General features: G+C 45.5%; 1 protein-coding gene across 4 annotated transcripts in view; it reads right to left on the reverse strand.

Annotated features, from left to right (window-relative positions):
- FYCO1 (FYVE and coiled-coil domain autophagy adaptor 1) overlaps nt 1-16,446 on the reverse strand; it is a 112,740-nt gene that overhangs the window by 73,674 nt on the left and 22,620 nt on the right. For all 4 annotated transcript variants that reach the window (XM_037849137.1, XM_037849167.1, XM_037849156.1 and 1 more), the window contains 7 exons: nt 13,853-13,943; nt 10,456-12,879; nt 9,271-9,363; nt 8,426-8,544; nt 5,689-5,856; nt 2,846-2,995; nt 1,863-2,074 (listed from right to left, as the gene is read on the reverse strand). In XM_037849137.1, coding sequence (XP_037705065.1) covers nt 1,863-2,074; nt 2,846-2,995; nt 5,689-5,856; nt 8,426-8,544; nt 9,271-9,363; nt 10,456-12,879; nt 13,853-13,943 — 3,257 coding nt within the window. The remainder of the gene's footprint in view (nt 1-1,862; nt 2,075-2,845; nt 2,996-5,688; nt 5,857-8,425; nt 8,545-9,270; nt 9,364-10,455; nt 12,880-13,852; nt 13,944-16,446) is intronic.

Raw genomic sequence — 16,446 nt, forward strand, 5'->3', positions numbered from 1 at the left:
GGCTCCTGGAACAGGTCATGCTTTAGAAGGAACATTTGCTGCATAATGGAGGGTTTGAGGCACAGGCTGAAAAGGGGACCAGGGATTGATTTCCTTCTAGAGACTCAAGCATAATCCTGGACCTGACCCTGAGGCTGGCAGAGGGAAGGAAGAAGAAAAAGGAAGAAAGAGAAAGCGAGCAATAGGGATCCAAAATGCCACCCACTTTATGAAATCAAAGTAGACCTAAACAAATGTGGATATACACCATGTTCATAGATTGGAAGCCACAATACTGTTAAGATTTCAATTCTCCCCAAACTGTCTAGAGAGGTTCAACACAACCTCAATCAAATCTCACCAGAATTTTTTTGAAAAGCAAAGGACCTAGCATATCCAAGACTTCAGAAAAACCAAAGTTGGAGGACTCAAGTCTACCCGATTTTAACAGTTATCATAAAACTATGATAATCTTAACAGTGCGGTATTGGTGAATAAAATGGCATATAGAGCAAAGCAATGGAACAGAATCCAGATATGCACCCAAACATATAAGGTCAATTCATTTTTGATAAAGGTTCAAAGGCAATCTGATGGAAAGAGAATACTTTTCAACCAATTGTTCTGAAGCAACTGTACAATCATATGCAAAAAAATGAATCTCTACTCATACTTTGTATTATATACAAAAATTAACTCAAAATGGATCATAGATCTAAATGATAACTTAAAACTATAAAACTTCTAGGAGAAAGCAGGAGAAAATCTCTGAGTCCTTGGGTAAGGGAAAGACAGATATGACACCAAAAGAAAAAAAAAACTGATCCATAAGAGAAAAATTTGATAAACTAGACTTCGCCAAAGTTATAAACTTCTGATCTTTGAAAGAGACTTTTGCTGTTCAAAAGAAAATGAAAAGATAAGCTATAGATTATGTAGAAATCTATATGTAAAATAATGTAAATGTATGTAAAACAAATATCTGATAAAGAACTTGCATCTAGAATATATAAAGAACTCAATTCAATAAAAAAATTGAAAAATGGACAAAAGATTTGAAGAAGATATATGGATGGCAAATAAACAAAAAAGTACAACACTCTCTGTTCCTAAACAGTTCTTTGTGCTTAATAAAAGTAATGGGGTCTGCCAATTTTAATCTTCTTGATGATCTGGTTAAACAAAAAAGGAACTAACAGTATTTCTAAAAAGCTGGCTGGCCTAGATCCAGGCACAGGTCAGGGAGGAATCCACAAGGCCAGCTTCAGGAGGCAATGACACTTAAGCAGAGACGAGACCCAACTTCTGCCCTTCCATTTCAGCTCTGCCTCTCTGGTTCTCCATAGCCAAATCCCAAATCACTGAAAGGGTAGCATGGGCTTGTTTGCTAGACTGTGCCAGAAGCAGGAGGAATCAAACCCTGCTTCCTTTCACCGGGCTGAGTGGGAAGGCCCTCGGGAGGGTACATCCTCCTTGGCCAATTAAGAGAGAGTGTGAACTGCAGGGAAAGAGTGCAGGATGTGGACAGTTCCAGACACCACTCCTGGCCTTTGGTTACTTTGGGAGAAGGAGGTGGATACCAGAGCTGAGGCATTTTCCAAAGAGTGGGGTACATTCTACTGGTAGTACATGAGTTAAGGGGTACCCACACCTCACGTTAAACATTGAATCATGTCGTGAGAAAGTTATTCCCTTTTCAGTTCTCTTTTAATACTAATTACATCAAACAGAAAGTCTCTAATTGGCGGTAATATATTTTTAGCACCTCTTTAATACCTGAGTTTGGAAAACAATGAATTAAGATTGCTAGAGCTAACTAGCCACAACAGGGTGGAGGGTGGAGGGTACCTAGGGGGCACTGTGGGCAGCAGGAGGAGCCTGACCTTGGCCTCCAGCGGCCTGGAGCCCAGCTTGGGCTGGTGACAACATGGGGCCGAGTTCTCCCTGGCTGGTGCCTGAGCTGGTGCTGTCGGGGGAGCTGGCGCCTTCATTGAGCTTTTGGAAACAGGCCCGGCAGCAGCGCTCCTTCTTGCCACTGTGCTTGGTCAGGATGTAGTTGTTGCAGCAGTAGTAGCAGAAGATGCGGCCACATACCCTGAGAAAGAAACAAATGTGGGCTATGAGGATGATACACTGTGGGTCTCAAGTGATCTACTCAGCAGCAGAACCGGTCTCTGTGTTGGGCTCTGGATGCCACACGGCTCTTGCCAAACCTGGTTTTGCCCCCACTTTAGAGTGTGGCCTTAAGGCTTATTTTAAAAGATTCCTGTAAAGCCATCTCGGAAGTTTTGTGGGACAAAGTTTTATTTCCTAACATCTAGAAAGGCAGAAAAAGAAAGTGTGTGGCTAAGTCCACCTTCCTTGACTCAAATGTGCAGGTGTTGATTCCACGCTGCAGGATCTAAGTCTCTAAGAGGAGACAACAAACCCTCACAGACCCAGCCAAGATCCATTTTTAGCCCCCTTCTCTGGGTCCTACCAGGTCTTTGCTCTCTGGCACTGCCTACGTTCCCCTAATGAAGCCCCAGCTCCAGCTGTCACTGGGTCCCAGTAATGCCATTTCCCCTCTGGTCCCTTCAGGCTGAGGAATGGCCAAGGGGTTCTGGTCTCTGGGGGCTCCACATTCCTTATGGACTCCCTTAGCCCCACCAATCCCTCTTTATTAAACTCTCTTCAGTACACCTTTTGCCATGACTCTGAATAATACACCCTCCTCACATGGTTTCCTTAAGACCAAAGAGAAATGCACATTTCCTAGACAGTCAGCCATGGTGCAAACCCCTCTCATGGATTCTGTGTTTGGAGACATTCGCTCTGATTCTGGGCCCTGCTGGTGTTAGAGTGGGCCCAGGAGCTGCCCACTGACCTGCAGTGGTGCCGCCGCACCATCCAGCTGAACTCCCGCTTGCAGTCGAAGCAGTGGTTCGCCTCGGCGTCCCCAAGCCATCGCTCCTCAGCACTGAGCTTCTGTTGAAATTCCAGGGCATCTGACTTCTGCCAGAGTGCATCCTTGTCCCTGGGATAAAACCACATCACAAACAAAGAAGGAAGGATCCATGAAAACAACAGAATTACTCCTGATTCATTTGAAAAGGCTGATTCCAAACTTCTCAAGTCATAGAAGGAACCCACTTTTACCTTGGAAAATCTCCCTGACCCTAGGTCACCTCTGACCCCCAAGCAACATCCCAGACTTGGGGAGGCACACCCAACACACAGGCTCTTAACTGACACCACATATGCTTTGATGAGTCTGCTCAGGGCCCAGCGAGGGCTCAGAGGAGGCAAATGATGTACATAAAAGGCTCTGCCAACTGCAAAGCACTGCCACCACTGACAAGGCCTCAAACTGGTCAGGCTTCTTTGACCATGCATATTTCCACTGAGGGTTTAAGCTATACTGTGCCATCTGTGTCTGTGTGCTCTAGGCCCAAGGACCATGAATGTATCCCATACCCAAATTTTAAATGGGCTTGGGACCCTTCATATTGTTACGGTTTGTTCAGGTAACAACTAATCATTGGAGAATATCAAAGATTTCCCAGCCTGAAAATCTGATCAGATGTTAATCTCTGCTCCTCAGAGAGATGGTAAAGCCACACCACAAAGCCAGACTGAAAGAAGTATGAAGCTTTTCAGAAAGCCTGACAGTGTCCAAATATGCCTGATGCACCAGGGATGATGTGTAGAGAGACTTTTTGCTGCTAATGGTCATTTTGGGGGTTTACGGTTTCTGGCATGGGAGAGTTAAGTTCCTTCCCAGCTAGAATCCCAGCCACCATCCTGGGGTTAGTGTGGATCCAGTAGCACCCCTTTCACTTATGATGTAACATAAAAGCCAGTTACGTTCTGAGGAAAACTGGCTCTGTCACTGGTCAAGGACTCCGAATCAACTGCAGGAAAAAAGAAAAAAAAAAGCCAGAATATGAAATTGTTTGGCTTCTCAAGGACACTTAAAATTGTCAGAAAGCATGAAGACCCCTTCTCTGGGTGGTCTTGTTCTACCAGCAGGTTCACCGCTTCTGTCCTCCCCAAGAAGGCCAGGCACTTGCACCCTGCGAGTATGAGAATGCTCTCAGGACCTGGGCTTTTCATCACACACCACAGGAAGACGTCTGAGTCAGAGGCTGCAAATGCTCTGAGCTCCAAGTTTGCAAACTGATGACACACAGGCAGAGTTTTTAAACTTTCAAATTAGTTATAATTTTAATATCACCATTTTGCAACCCTAATTAATCAGTAGATCTAGGCCTTATTCATCCATGGCTGCTAACTTCACAAAGAAAGGGCTAACTGAATCATATGTGTCTCCTGAAGACAAGACCCAACCCTGCAAACAAATCCTATTAAGTGCTCTTGCCAAAATATTGATCCTGAGTCAGAGCAAGCCTCTAGTAGAAAAGTGGCTCTCAATTCTAGCTCACTTGATGCCTGGACCCCACTCCCAGAAATTCTGACTCAGTGGGTCTGGATGGGGTCTACACACAGGTATTTTTTTTAAAAAAGTTCCCGGTGTGATTTGAATAAACACTGCTCCAGTTCTATTAATTTTTAGGAAACATAAGGTATGGAAAAATATGTTAAAGGACACTAGGTGGAAGTAATCAGCAAAATCCAGGCTGTAGGAAACTACCAGATGAATGCTCTGGCTTCTTCAAAAATAAATTGCAAAGAAGAAATCTAAAAAAGAGAGATGGTGGAGGAACTCAAACATTGTGTAGATCTAATTTAGATTCTGATTAGAACAATGAAAAATATCGTAAGGCAACGGGAAAATTTTGAAACTCACTAGATACTTAAAATTACTAAGTAACTATAGTTAATTTTTAAGTGTGGTAATATTGTGGTTATTGTGGTAATATTGCGGAATATTGTGGTTATTAAAATGGAGAGTCCTTGTCTTGGAGAGGTAGATACTGAAATATTTGTGGATGAAATTATATGACATCTGGGATTTCCTTCAAAATAATCTGGGGAGGTAGCGGAAATGGGTGGAATATAGATGAAACAGGGTTGGCCGGGGGCTGAATAATGTTGAAGCTGGGTGGTAGGTATACTGTTTTTGTATATTTAAAATTTTCTGTAAGAACAAAGTTTTAAAAAAATTTTGAATGATTTGCCAACATTAAAAAATCAGATTTCACACAAAAATCCAGATTACTTCCTTCTCCTGGCAACTATGGGCCTGATGTCCATGTGGCAACAATCGGCAGGAGGAGAGCACGGCTGTGTCCTGCCGTTTGTCACAGTCCCCTCGGGGCCCAAGTCCCCACATTTACATTAGCAGGCTGGTCCCAGCAGGCACTGGAGTTTGGGACCTCTGGTACTGGGGAAGTGGGATGAAGGGGAAGGAGAAAAGGATACATGAGAGAGGAACAGGAGAACAGAGAAATCCCTGATGATATTAAAGATGATGTTACTGTTACTTTCATGGCTAAGCACATGGAGATTCTGCAAATAGTTACATACTGGGATGCAGACACAACCCCAGATGGGCACAGTGTGGGAACAGCGAGATCCACCGCTATAAGGTTGCCAAGTACCTCGGCAGACCATGTATGTGTGTGAGGGCCCTTAACAAAGGAACAAGGTGGAAAAGGCAGAAGGCTCATTTCCCCTGAAGTGTTCTTTCAAGAACAGCTGCATTTATTCAAAGAAAAACCAAACGTGGTAGGAAGTTTCCAGCCACTAGTTTGTCCCAACACTCACCTGAGCAGCTCTATCAACCGTTCCTCAAGGTACTTCTTGGTTCTGTTCAGGTCATCCAGGTCAGCAAGCATCTTCTGGTCATTCTTCTCCCGGGCTGTCACCTCCTGGCAGAGTCTGTTGTAATACTCTTGGATTTTTGTTGTGGCCTTTTCAAGTTCCTTTTGGGTCCTGGTGGAGGGATGGTAAGTTTCCTTGGTTATCCACCACTCCCAGCTTCTCCCATCCCTCTGCGCCACTCAGGCCTCCAACAAAGGAAGAGGCCCTCACCAGCCTTTCCCCCTTCACAGCGGGGGCAGCCCCTTGGCACTATCTGCCCACAGGTTATACACTCCCCTAGACTTGAAGACTCCCCTCACAAACTCAATCCTTCCATCCTCCCTCCCCACCCCAGCTCACTAAGTACAAGGAGCATTGTGTGAGATCAGATTGACCCTGGATTGCTGGGAGCATCCCAGGTGAGCTGAACTCTGCACTGCTTGGTGCTTGGACAGGGGCTGGGGTTGTGAGAGGAGCCCGACGTGTAAGATTCATGGGCTGGTCATGAGGGTGGGATGAACAAGAGGAAAAAGGGGTTAGAACAGAGAGGACAGAGGCATAGCCTCCTTGGGGTGACCACACATAGAGGGATCTGTCTGCCGTGTGTCTCTGGTGTCCCACATGTGGAGCATGGCATCCTGAGGACTGGACACTGTCTGCACAGGGAGGCATTCAGCCTGACGGACTCCTGAGGCCTAAAGAATCTTGTTTTGGTGCTGTGGAGTCTCTCGAGCCTAGGACAGAGGGGCGTGGCTGAACCAAGCCACCTTCCCCACCTTGCCTACTCCACTCTCAGCTCAGCTATCCCCAAGAACACACTGTTAACCTTAAGGTCCAGAGAGCATTTGTAAAAGCTCCATTAAATACAGGGCTCTACAGAGAGATTAATTAACATGTAGATAATGCAGCCCCTCCAAGTCCAGTATAAAGTTGTCAGGAAGTTATTTACTATACACTGTCCACCAAAAGGAATTCATGGGTACACCAAAGGAAAAAAAAAAAAAGAATAAAATAAAATAAAATCCAACCCTGGGCAGATAGGTTATGTAACTTAGAGCAGCTGAAACAACTGCTGAGACCTTGTGAGTAGCTACTGTGTTGAGGATTGAATCATGTCCCTCACAAACAGCATGCTCGTGTCCCAATCCCTGGTCCTGTATACAGGGCCTTTGAAGACGTTATTAGTTAAGGTGCGCCCAAACTGAATTTGAGTGGGTCTTAATCCAACATGGCTGAAGTCCTTACAGGCAAAGGAAATTGAACACAGAAAGAGAAGCCACAGGGAGGAGCCAGGAGCTGGAAGCTGGAACATAAAGGACAAACACATTGCCATGTGCACTGCCATGTGGCAGAAAAACCAAGGACCAAGAATTGCCAGCAACTAGCCCCAGAATGTCTTTGGCAAGAAAGCACTGCCTTGTTGACACCTCAATTTTGGACTTCTAGCATCAAAACCGTGAGTCAATAAATTACTGTGATTTAAGCCAACCCAATATATGGTATTTGTTTTAGCAACAGTTTAGCAACTATTATAGCATTTTTTTTCTTTTTTTTAATACCACCAACTCAGTAGGTTCCTTGGGTTTAAATCACCATATGTACAAGACCTGGCTAAGGGCAGCCAGGCCAGTGAGGGATGGGTAGAAAAGTTAAAGCCCTGGGACAAGGTGGTGTGTCTGTCTTTGCTGATGGCACACAGGCACAACTGTCCCAGCATCCCCTCCTCCCTGCTACACCTGTTTTAATCAAGCCCCAGCTGCTCATCAGATGATGGGCTCAGGCTAGCAATTCCATGTCTCCAATCCTGAAGATGAGGAGGCTCAGGGAAGTTGCTCACAGTCCAGCACTGTCAGGCCTGAATTTTAAGGCTAAAAGACTCATGATGAAAGAAGTAACTGTGATCTGCTCTCCACGGGTGCAGCACCAGAGAGTCTGCCTGAAGACGGGCTGCTCCTGGTCCCTGGCCACTCACTCTCTGTGGATGAGCTTGGAATAAACCCACCCCTATCCTGCAGCCTCTCACGTTATAGATGAAATTGGGAAGAGCTTGAGGCAAACTTCCATGGAGAGGAAACAGACACACAAACACATCAGTACTCTAAAACAAAACAAAATACTTCTATCTGTATGTTCTCTTAGGGTAGTTGAGAAATCAGACTGGAGCCAGATGGTCTGGATTCCAGGCCTACCATCATCACTTACATGCTGTATGACCCTGGAAAGTTACTCAACTCCTCTTAGCCTCATTTTCCTCATCCATAAAATGGGGACAAATAATAATGCCTTCCTCATAGCACTGAGAGGGTTAAATGTATTTGAAACAGTGTCTGGCACATTTTTGGCATTATTTGTTTGCTATTATTATTTCCATTATTATATCTTAACTTTTATTTCATTTTAGTTTTTCCAAAGTATGATGTTTAAGTTACTAAACTGAAATATGCCTGCCAGAGATAAGAAAGCTGACTTAAGAGAAAGGTTCCTTAGCATCATAAAAAACTGAGTGTAGGATTGTGATCGGCATATTGCCAATACGTCTGCAAAAACGTCTGGCACAGACATTTTTTGGGTTTGTGGCTTTTCTTGCAAAAGGACTTCTTTAACCTGATATGAGTGGCTGACTTTCAAAATGACTATGTGCCCAACACCCCTTCCTTGAAGACTCTACCAATGGCTGCACGGGATAGACTGTGTAACTAACCTTTCCAGGTTTTCGTGCAGGGCAGCCCCCTCCTCATCCTTCATCAGCATGGCTGCCTGGCACTCTGAAAGATGGTTGCTGGTGCATCTCAGCTTCTCTCCCATATCTGCTTGGATGGCCTGGCATGGAACATCAGGGAGAAGACACTCAGCTTGCAGAAGTCCATGCAAGGTGCTATAAAGTGACTGGTGTGGTACCCACCCACATGACTGGGACACTTCTAAATGAAAGGTTGTTGTTTTTTAAATGGAAGAAGCCAAGAACCCCTGCTCTGTATTTATGGGGAGTGAGAGGTGACACTACTGTTAGTAAGTATACTCTTAAAGCATCAATTGCAACAGGTTGTGGAGGTTGGAGGGGGCAGCATGTATCAGAATCTCCAGGGTGGGGATGGAGAAAGAGGTGAGAGGGGGCAGAGTTCCTGTGAAAAAGTCACTGCCCTGAAGACAATGATGTCAGCACTGCCCCTCCTCCTACTCAGTTTAAAAGCACTTACTTAGAAATCACCTACAGAGAAGGGTAAGAAGGCAACTTATTTCCTTTTCATGAGACACAAGGGCTGGGTGAAAACCATATCTGGCAGCTCCAGCCAAGTGTTCAGAGAGGGAAAGTGGGTCCTAATACAAACTCAGGGCGTCTACAAAGGTGACCTGCTGACAGCTTCAGCCTGGGAACTGGAAGTCTTTCAAGGAGCCCTCTAAATGGCCTCTGAACGGCACACACTAGGAGTGGAAAGGACCAGGCAGAAGCCAGCAGCCCAGGCAGCCAGCTGCCACTCAGGGCTCCCAGAAGGCACTCCCGTGGGCCATACCCACAACCCCGCCACCCCCAATAAAAAAACTGACCTTCAGCTTCCCCACAGCCTCCTCGGAGTTCTGCAGCTGCTGGCTTAGTTCCTTAAGTTGGCCCCTAAGGCTCTCAGACTCTTCGCTGGCAGCCTGGGGAGGGTGAGAAAGGAGTCATGAAAGTGGGGTCCTTGCTCTGAGACTTCCTCAGTCCCATCCCCCAAATGGGTAAAGCATTAACTACCTCCCCCCACCCCCAACTGGCTCCTCCATAAGCTTTGGGCTTTATAAGTGACAAAAACCTTTCAAGATTATTGAGAAAAGAGACGTAGCCTGGTCCCCAAACTTAGAATTTAATTTCTGCAAGGGACAAATTGATTGGCCTATGAGCCACTCAGAGTGGCATGGGGTAGGAGGCTAGAATTGTCTGAGAGTGGAGGGTCAGGAAGGTCAGGAGTGGGCCATGGTGGTCTACGAGATTGCAGACTTCAATGCAAGTAGGTTTGCAATAAACATGGGAAGTCAAGGCCCTGTGGCCATCTGCCCTGTCTTTGCTCTCAACCTTCTATGCTTTTTCTTTGTGCAGTTATCAAAGACACATGGTAACTGCTGATAATGACAAGCTCTTACAACCCAAGAGACTTGTAAAAACTAACTGACTCAGTTCCCTACAATGGATAGCACCTGCAGGGATTAGTTATTCACTTACTATGTACCCAGAAGCTAGCACTCTGCAGAAGGTTCTAGAGGCTGAGGCTGGGGTCTCAAAGTCATGCTCAAAGGGGCAGGGCAAGTACATAAATGAGTGTAAGGGAAAAACTGGAAGATGCATGTGATGCATGCCTCCTTCACTGGCTGACTATTGTCACATGGGAATGAAGCCCCACGGATTTTAGATCTTCCAAGATTTCAAAAGAAGCCCCAAACAGAATTGTTTATAAAACATCCTGTTTTTAAATGCTGGCTATTAATTTAAAAAAAAAAAAAATTCTGTGTGGGCCAAACTTGTCTGCAAAGGCCTTGTGTTTAGACTTTTGAGCTAAGGCATCACTCCTCGATGTTCTGTGCCTAACATATTCCTGCAGGAAGAGAGATGCTACTGCGAGCTACGGCAGCAGGACAGGTCCAAGGGGTGCCTGGGTCCACCCAGAACATTCTCATGACCTAAGGTGCATTCCCTCATGGACCCACTGGGCCCTGCTCCAGGGAGGTGGGTAGAACCCAGAGGGTTGAGGCTAGGATTACCTTAAGCCTGCTCTGGTAGTCCATGATCTCGGTACTCAGCTGGAACTTGAGGGTGTCGAGCTCCTGGTGTGCAACATCCTGGAGGCTCTGGGCTCGCTGCTCAGCTTGGGCCAGCTGGGCCTGTAGGCCAGGCAGTAAGCCAGCTGCCTCCTTGGCCACCTTCAGCTTAACCTGCAAGCTTTCCTTCTCTTGCTGCAGCCCTGCCACTTGGTGTTCCAGACCCTCTCGCTCCCTTAGGGCTGCCTCTGTGGCATCCTGGAGCTGCCGGGTGGCACAGGCCAGTGCCCCCTCCAACTGCTTCTTCTCTGCAGTCAGTGCGCAGACCTGGATGCCAAGCTCGGCTGTGTCTGTGTTGGCCCTGTGCAACTGCTCCTGCAGCTCAGTGTGCTCTAGCTGGGCCTCCTCGGAGCCTCGTTTTACCTGGGTCAGCTCTTCCTGCAGGGCCCAGAGCTCCTCCTTCCTCCGCTGGGCACCACTGGCCCTTTCCTGCAGTGCCCCTTCACGCTCTGAGCACTGCAGCAGTTCCTGGACGTGGGCCCTATTGAGGGCTTCGTTCTGCTCCTTCAGTTGCTGCACCAGGGCCTTGTGCTCCTTCAAAACAGCCTCAGCCACACCCAGTTGGCTCTGTACCTTCTCCCGGTCATCCAGGGCTGCCAAGAGTTTGGCCTGGAGGTCCACCACCTCAGCCTGTAGCCGCTGGGCCTCCCCACAATGGATCTCTAGCTGTGCCTGAGACAAGGCCAGCTGAGCTGCTAGCTCATGGGATGGGCTGTCATCTTGCGGTGGGCTGAGCCTCTGCTGACCTTTCTCTGCTGTGAGCACCTCAATCAGCTGGGTCTGCTGGTGGCACTGACTCTCAAGGGTCCTGAACTCCCTGTCCCGGACCTCTACTAGCTGTCGGCACTTTTCTGCCTCTTCCCGCAGTTGCTGGCACTCACTTTCCTTGCTCTGCAGAGCAGCCTCCTTCTCTGCCACCTTGGCCCTCATGGTCTCCTTAGCCTTCTTCACAGCCAAGAGGCTTGCCTCCATTTGGTTGCCCAGGTGCCGGATGTTGGCCTGCTCTGACTCCAGAGAGGCCAGAGAGCCTTGGATGGTTGCCTCCCGCTGTTGCAGGGCCTGATAATCAGCCTGCAGGGCCTGCAGCTTGCCTTCCAGGAGCTGATTGCGCCCAACAACATTCTGCAGCTCCTTCTCCAGCTCTTTGTTGGCCTGACGGAGCATCTCCTCCTGGTCACCCCCTTGCACACTGGTATCACTGATCTGTCCCTCCTGCAGGCCTCTCTGTTCCTCCTCTGGCTTCTCACAGGTCTGTGGAAGGGTTGAGTGCAGGGGGGCCAGCGCCTCACTCCTCTCACCTGCCACAGGTGGCTCTGGGCCTGGCTGTCCAGCAAGTTGCTCCAGCTCCCCCACCTTCTGCCTGAGGTGGTCTTTATCCTGAATGAGCTGCTGCTTCTGCTCCTCCAGGTCACTCACATGCTGGCTCACATGTGACAGCTGGGATTCCAGGAACTGCAGCTGCCTTGTTAGAGACTTGGTCTCCTGCTCCAGCAGCTCCTTCTCCTCCCGCCACTGCTGCTCCTCCCGCCTCACCTCCACCAGCTCCTCCTCTAAGGAGCTCAAGTGGGCTAGTGACTCCTGCAGCTGTTGTTGGAGCTCGGCTGCCTCCTGTCCCTTCCTGGATAGCTCTTCCCGGAGTGGTGCCAATTCCTTCACCAAGCGTTCCAGGTCAGCCCGGGCCTCCTCCTTCAGCTGTAGCTCCTTGGTCAGCTGCTCCAGCTGGGCACTCTGCTGCCCATTGAGCATCTGGACTTTAGTGCTTTCCCTTTCTAGGGTTCGAAGCTTCTCCCACAACGCCTGGATCTCTAGGGATGAGTCACTGAAGACGGGCTCTTGCTGCCCTTTTGTGTCCAGTGCTATATTTGCCTTCTGCTCGGCTATGGCCAGCCGGGCTGGGAAACTGGCTAAATGCTGGTGAGTCCCATGCAGTGAGTCCCATGCGGCCTCGAGTTCTTGCATCAGGGGCTGGAGTGTGGACTCCAGTTGCTGCAGGGCTGAGTGAAGGTCCTCCTTCTCTGCTGCACCCAGCTCCAGGGCCTGTAGACACTCCTGCAGCTCCTTTACAGTGCTCTGGGTGGCCTGGGTGACCTCCCACTGTTTCTGGAGCTTGGCCACCAAGCAAGTGAGGCGAACATTGTCCTCAGCTGCAACACGTCCCTTCTCCCTCTCCATCTGCAGCTGCTCTCCCTGCAAGTTGACAGTTGCCCTAAGCTCCTGGTTCTCTTTGTCCAGCTGTTGCATTTGCTCCTGCAACTGCTTCTCCCGCACCTCCAACTGGTCCAGCTCCAGCCGCATCTCGTCAAAGCCCTCCAGTGCCTCGTTACGTAAAGGGCTGTTCAGGTCAAAGCTGGAGGCCATCTCCTGAGTCTGGGGAAGAAAAACACAAAAAAGAAGTGGCTCTGGATTGAAGCTACATGGCTAGTTGGTCAACATTTAGAGTCTAATGAGAGCACAGAAGTAAAAATACAGTAATTCTATGAGCCAAAGTTAGTCTAATAAGCTTTTCAAAGGACTAGAAACTCTGCTCAGAGTATGTGCCATAAGGTCAGCAGTGTATTCCAAAGACGTGATACCAAAATGTATACTGAAACTAAGAACTCATGTTTATGATGCCAGCCTCCTTTAGCTTTACTAAAATAATGGATGCTAATTGTTAGATAAATTGTTATATTTCAAACCCATTGCACTATACACACAACTCATATCAGTCATGAGTAAACCACAAAATAGCGTAAAGGATTAGTCTATTTTCTACTCTTAATACTTCTTATATTAATCATTATATTTTATTGCTGACTAATTTTGGCACTCATTATCAAAAAACTATATATAGCTATAAAGATACACTCACATTTCTAACAAAAGTAACAAAACTAACACTACCTACTAACATTTTTTGAGCATTTCCCTATGTCAAGCCTTTATGTACCATACTTGTACTTCCTCATGCAATGCTCACAAGCACCTTATGAGCTAGAATGACTTTTATGATCTCCATTTTATGGACGACAGAGCTGAAGCTTTGAGAGATTAAGTAATTTGCCTAGGGTCACACAGCTGATAGGTGACAAAGTCAGGATATGACTCCTGCTTTTAGCCACAGTGCTAAACTGTTGCCTTTAAAATATTTTAAAAACTTAAAAAAAAACTCAATTTTAAAAGGGCCTACATTGTATTTGGTTGTAAAAGTTTGGATTCCAAGAAACAGCTGGTATAACAGCTGTTATATTGCTCTGGCTTACACAACAGGTATCTGAGACATCACCTGTGAGTTGCTGGGCACAAGGACATAACCTGGGTGACACTATAGTGAGGAAACCCAAAGCCTTTCGGGCATTACCTGCAGGTAGTTGCTCACCAAACTGTTCATGCTGGAGCTTCGGCTAGGGGGTTTCCACATGTAAGCAGAAGAGCCAGTAGCCAGAGTCCTCCTGTGGGGCCACAGAATGGACATACTTGTATTTAGAGCAAGAAATCACATACACACATTCAAACACCGCCCTGCCCCCCCCAGGGGGGCCTTAGTAGGCACCAGGATGGTCATAGGGAGCACTGCCCTCTCAATAGAGTGTAAGATGGCAAAACCCAGTGATTTCCACCAAAGAATACACTCATGTTGGTCTGTGACTGATGGACTCCATGCTAAAATTTAATCATGACAGCTTTCATCCTACTCCCAAAAAGAGTTAAAGGAACATATATTTTCCAATTTGAGGTTTAAATTTTCCTTGAACCTCTGATGCCTGCAGATGTCTGCTAGTGAGTACCAGTCAATTTAGTAAAAAAATAAATAAATAAAAAAAATAAAAAGTCACTTTGTACTTAGGGGCTCATGATCACTGTTTTATATTACACACAGATAATGCGGCTAGAAGACCCGCTTTTAGTTCATGTAACCACATTGGGTAGTGTAGACAGAATATTTCCCTCATTGTATAAAGAACCAGTGAACAAGCACTAGTCTAAAGATATAAAGGCTTGTGTGGTAACTCTCGTTTAGTAGGATCGTTACAAATGAAACACACTTTCACTTCACCAAAATCTCCTTAAACCAAAATGATTGCATTTTCAAACTTATTAGTCTTTACAACCCAGCAATTCCACTTCTCAGTATCTACCCTAAAGGCAGTCATGGATGCACATGACGAGATGTATGAGGATGCTCTTTACAGTACTGTAAGTGGAAAAAGCAGAACCAGCATAACTCTATATCACTAGGGAAATATATAAACTGTGGTTGGTTTGTACAACAGAATATTCGACACCATGAGTCAATAATCTTTTTCTGTTAGGGCCAGAGTATAAATATCTCAGGCACGAGGGCCAAATGGTCTCTGTTGCGACGACTCAGCTCTGCCATAGGCAATATGTAAATGAATAGGGAAAGGAAGCTATGTTTCAGTAAAATTTATAAAACAAAGTAGCCACTCCATGGGCCATAGTTTGCTGACTCCTGCTCTAAATCTATAGAATTCCATGTGCAAACACATATAAAAATCTCAAAAACAATGCTGAATGAAAAAAGCGAGTTGCAAAAGGATAGCTAGCTATCGCATGACTCAATGCATGCACATTTTTTAAAACTATACAAAATAAAATGATATGTATGTGTGTATGTATATTTATGTATATATATGAAATATTTACGGATACACACGTAATAAAAACAGAAAAACATTTGAGAACCACATGAATCAACTAAAGGGCTATGATTACTCCTAGAAGGGGAGGAAGGAGAAAAGGATGGCAGTGGGGTAGGGTTTTAGTTGGCTCTATAATATTTTATTTCTTAAAGAAAAAGAAATCAGGCAAAAACAAACAAACAAAAAAAACAAAAACAAAAACAAAAAAACAAGAAGGGGCTCCCACTGGCCAAACATAAGACAATAATCTTTAAAATAAATAATGACAGTGACAGAATATAACCTACTGAAAAAAATAAGAATTTACGAGTCCATGCTGATGTGAATGAATAAGTAAATGAATAAATAAGTGGGGGTGGGGGGTGGTGGTGGAGGAAGAGATCTTCCTTACAGAAGGAAAGACCATCAAATAATGTAAAAGGAATATCAGAGTTAGAAAACCACTCTTTGGTAACCATGACAGCAATAACTGATTCAGGCAACAATTATCAATGTATAATAAAACTGGTAGGAGAGATTTATGAGAAACAGGATAATTCCCCTACCCAAAGATATGTATGAATTACAAAGGAAGAAACAGTAACTTGACAGTGGAGAAACTCGGCAAGTACCACCTTACCAAATTACCGTGGTTAATCTTGCTAGTAATGAAACACATCATCAGAGTGTGCCTCTAGACATTATGTGAGAAGAACACAACATTATATATGAGGCATACCTGTCAAAAATGCTCAAACTGAATCCAATTAAAAAGAAACACCAGACAAACCCAAATTAAGTAACATTTCACGGCACAAACTGGCCAGAACGCTTCAAAATCTGAATGTCATGGAAGACTAAGCTGACAAACTATTCCAAATTAAAGGAGACTAGAAAGCCATGAAAATTAACTGCAACATGTGATCCTAGATTCAATCCAGGTCCAGTTGGATGCAAAATATTTTTTTTACTCTGAAAAGACCATTTTCAGGACAATTGGCAAAATATGAATAACGTCTATAGATTAGATAGCAATATTGTGCAAATGTTAATTTCCTGATTTTAATAATTGTACCAAGGTTATATTAAGAAGAGGTCCCTGATTTTAGAAAATACACAATAAAGTACTTCACACTAAAAGAGAATCAAGTCTGCAATTTACTCTCAAATGGTTTTGGAAATAAACCAAGATCTTTTATATTAAAAAAATGATAAAACAATTATGGTAAAATACTGACAAGTGGAGAATCACAACAAAAGATATAGGAGTACTCTGTACTATCTTTGCAACTTCTCTGTAATTCTGAAATTA

Source organism: Choloepus didactylus, chromosome 1 (assembly GCF_015220235.1).
Source record: "Choloepus didactylus isolate mChoDid1 chromosome 1, mChoDid1.pri, whole genome shotgun sequence".
NCBI lineage: Eukaryota > Metazoa > Chordata > Mammalia > Pilosa > Megalonychidae > Choloepus > Choloepus didactylus.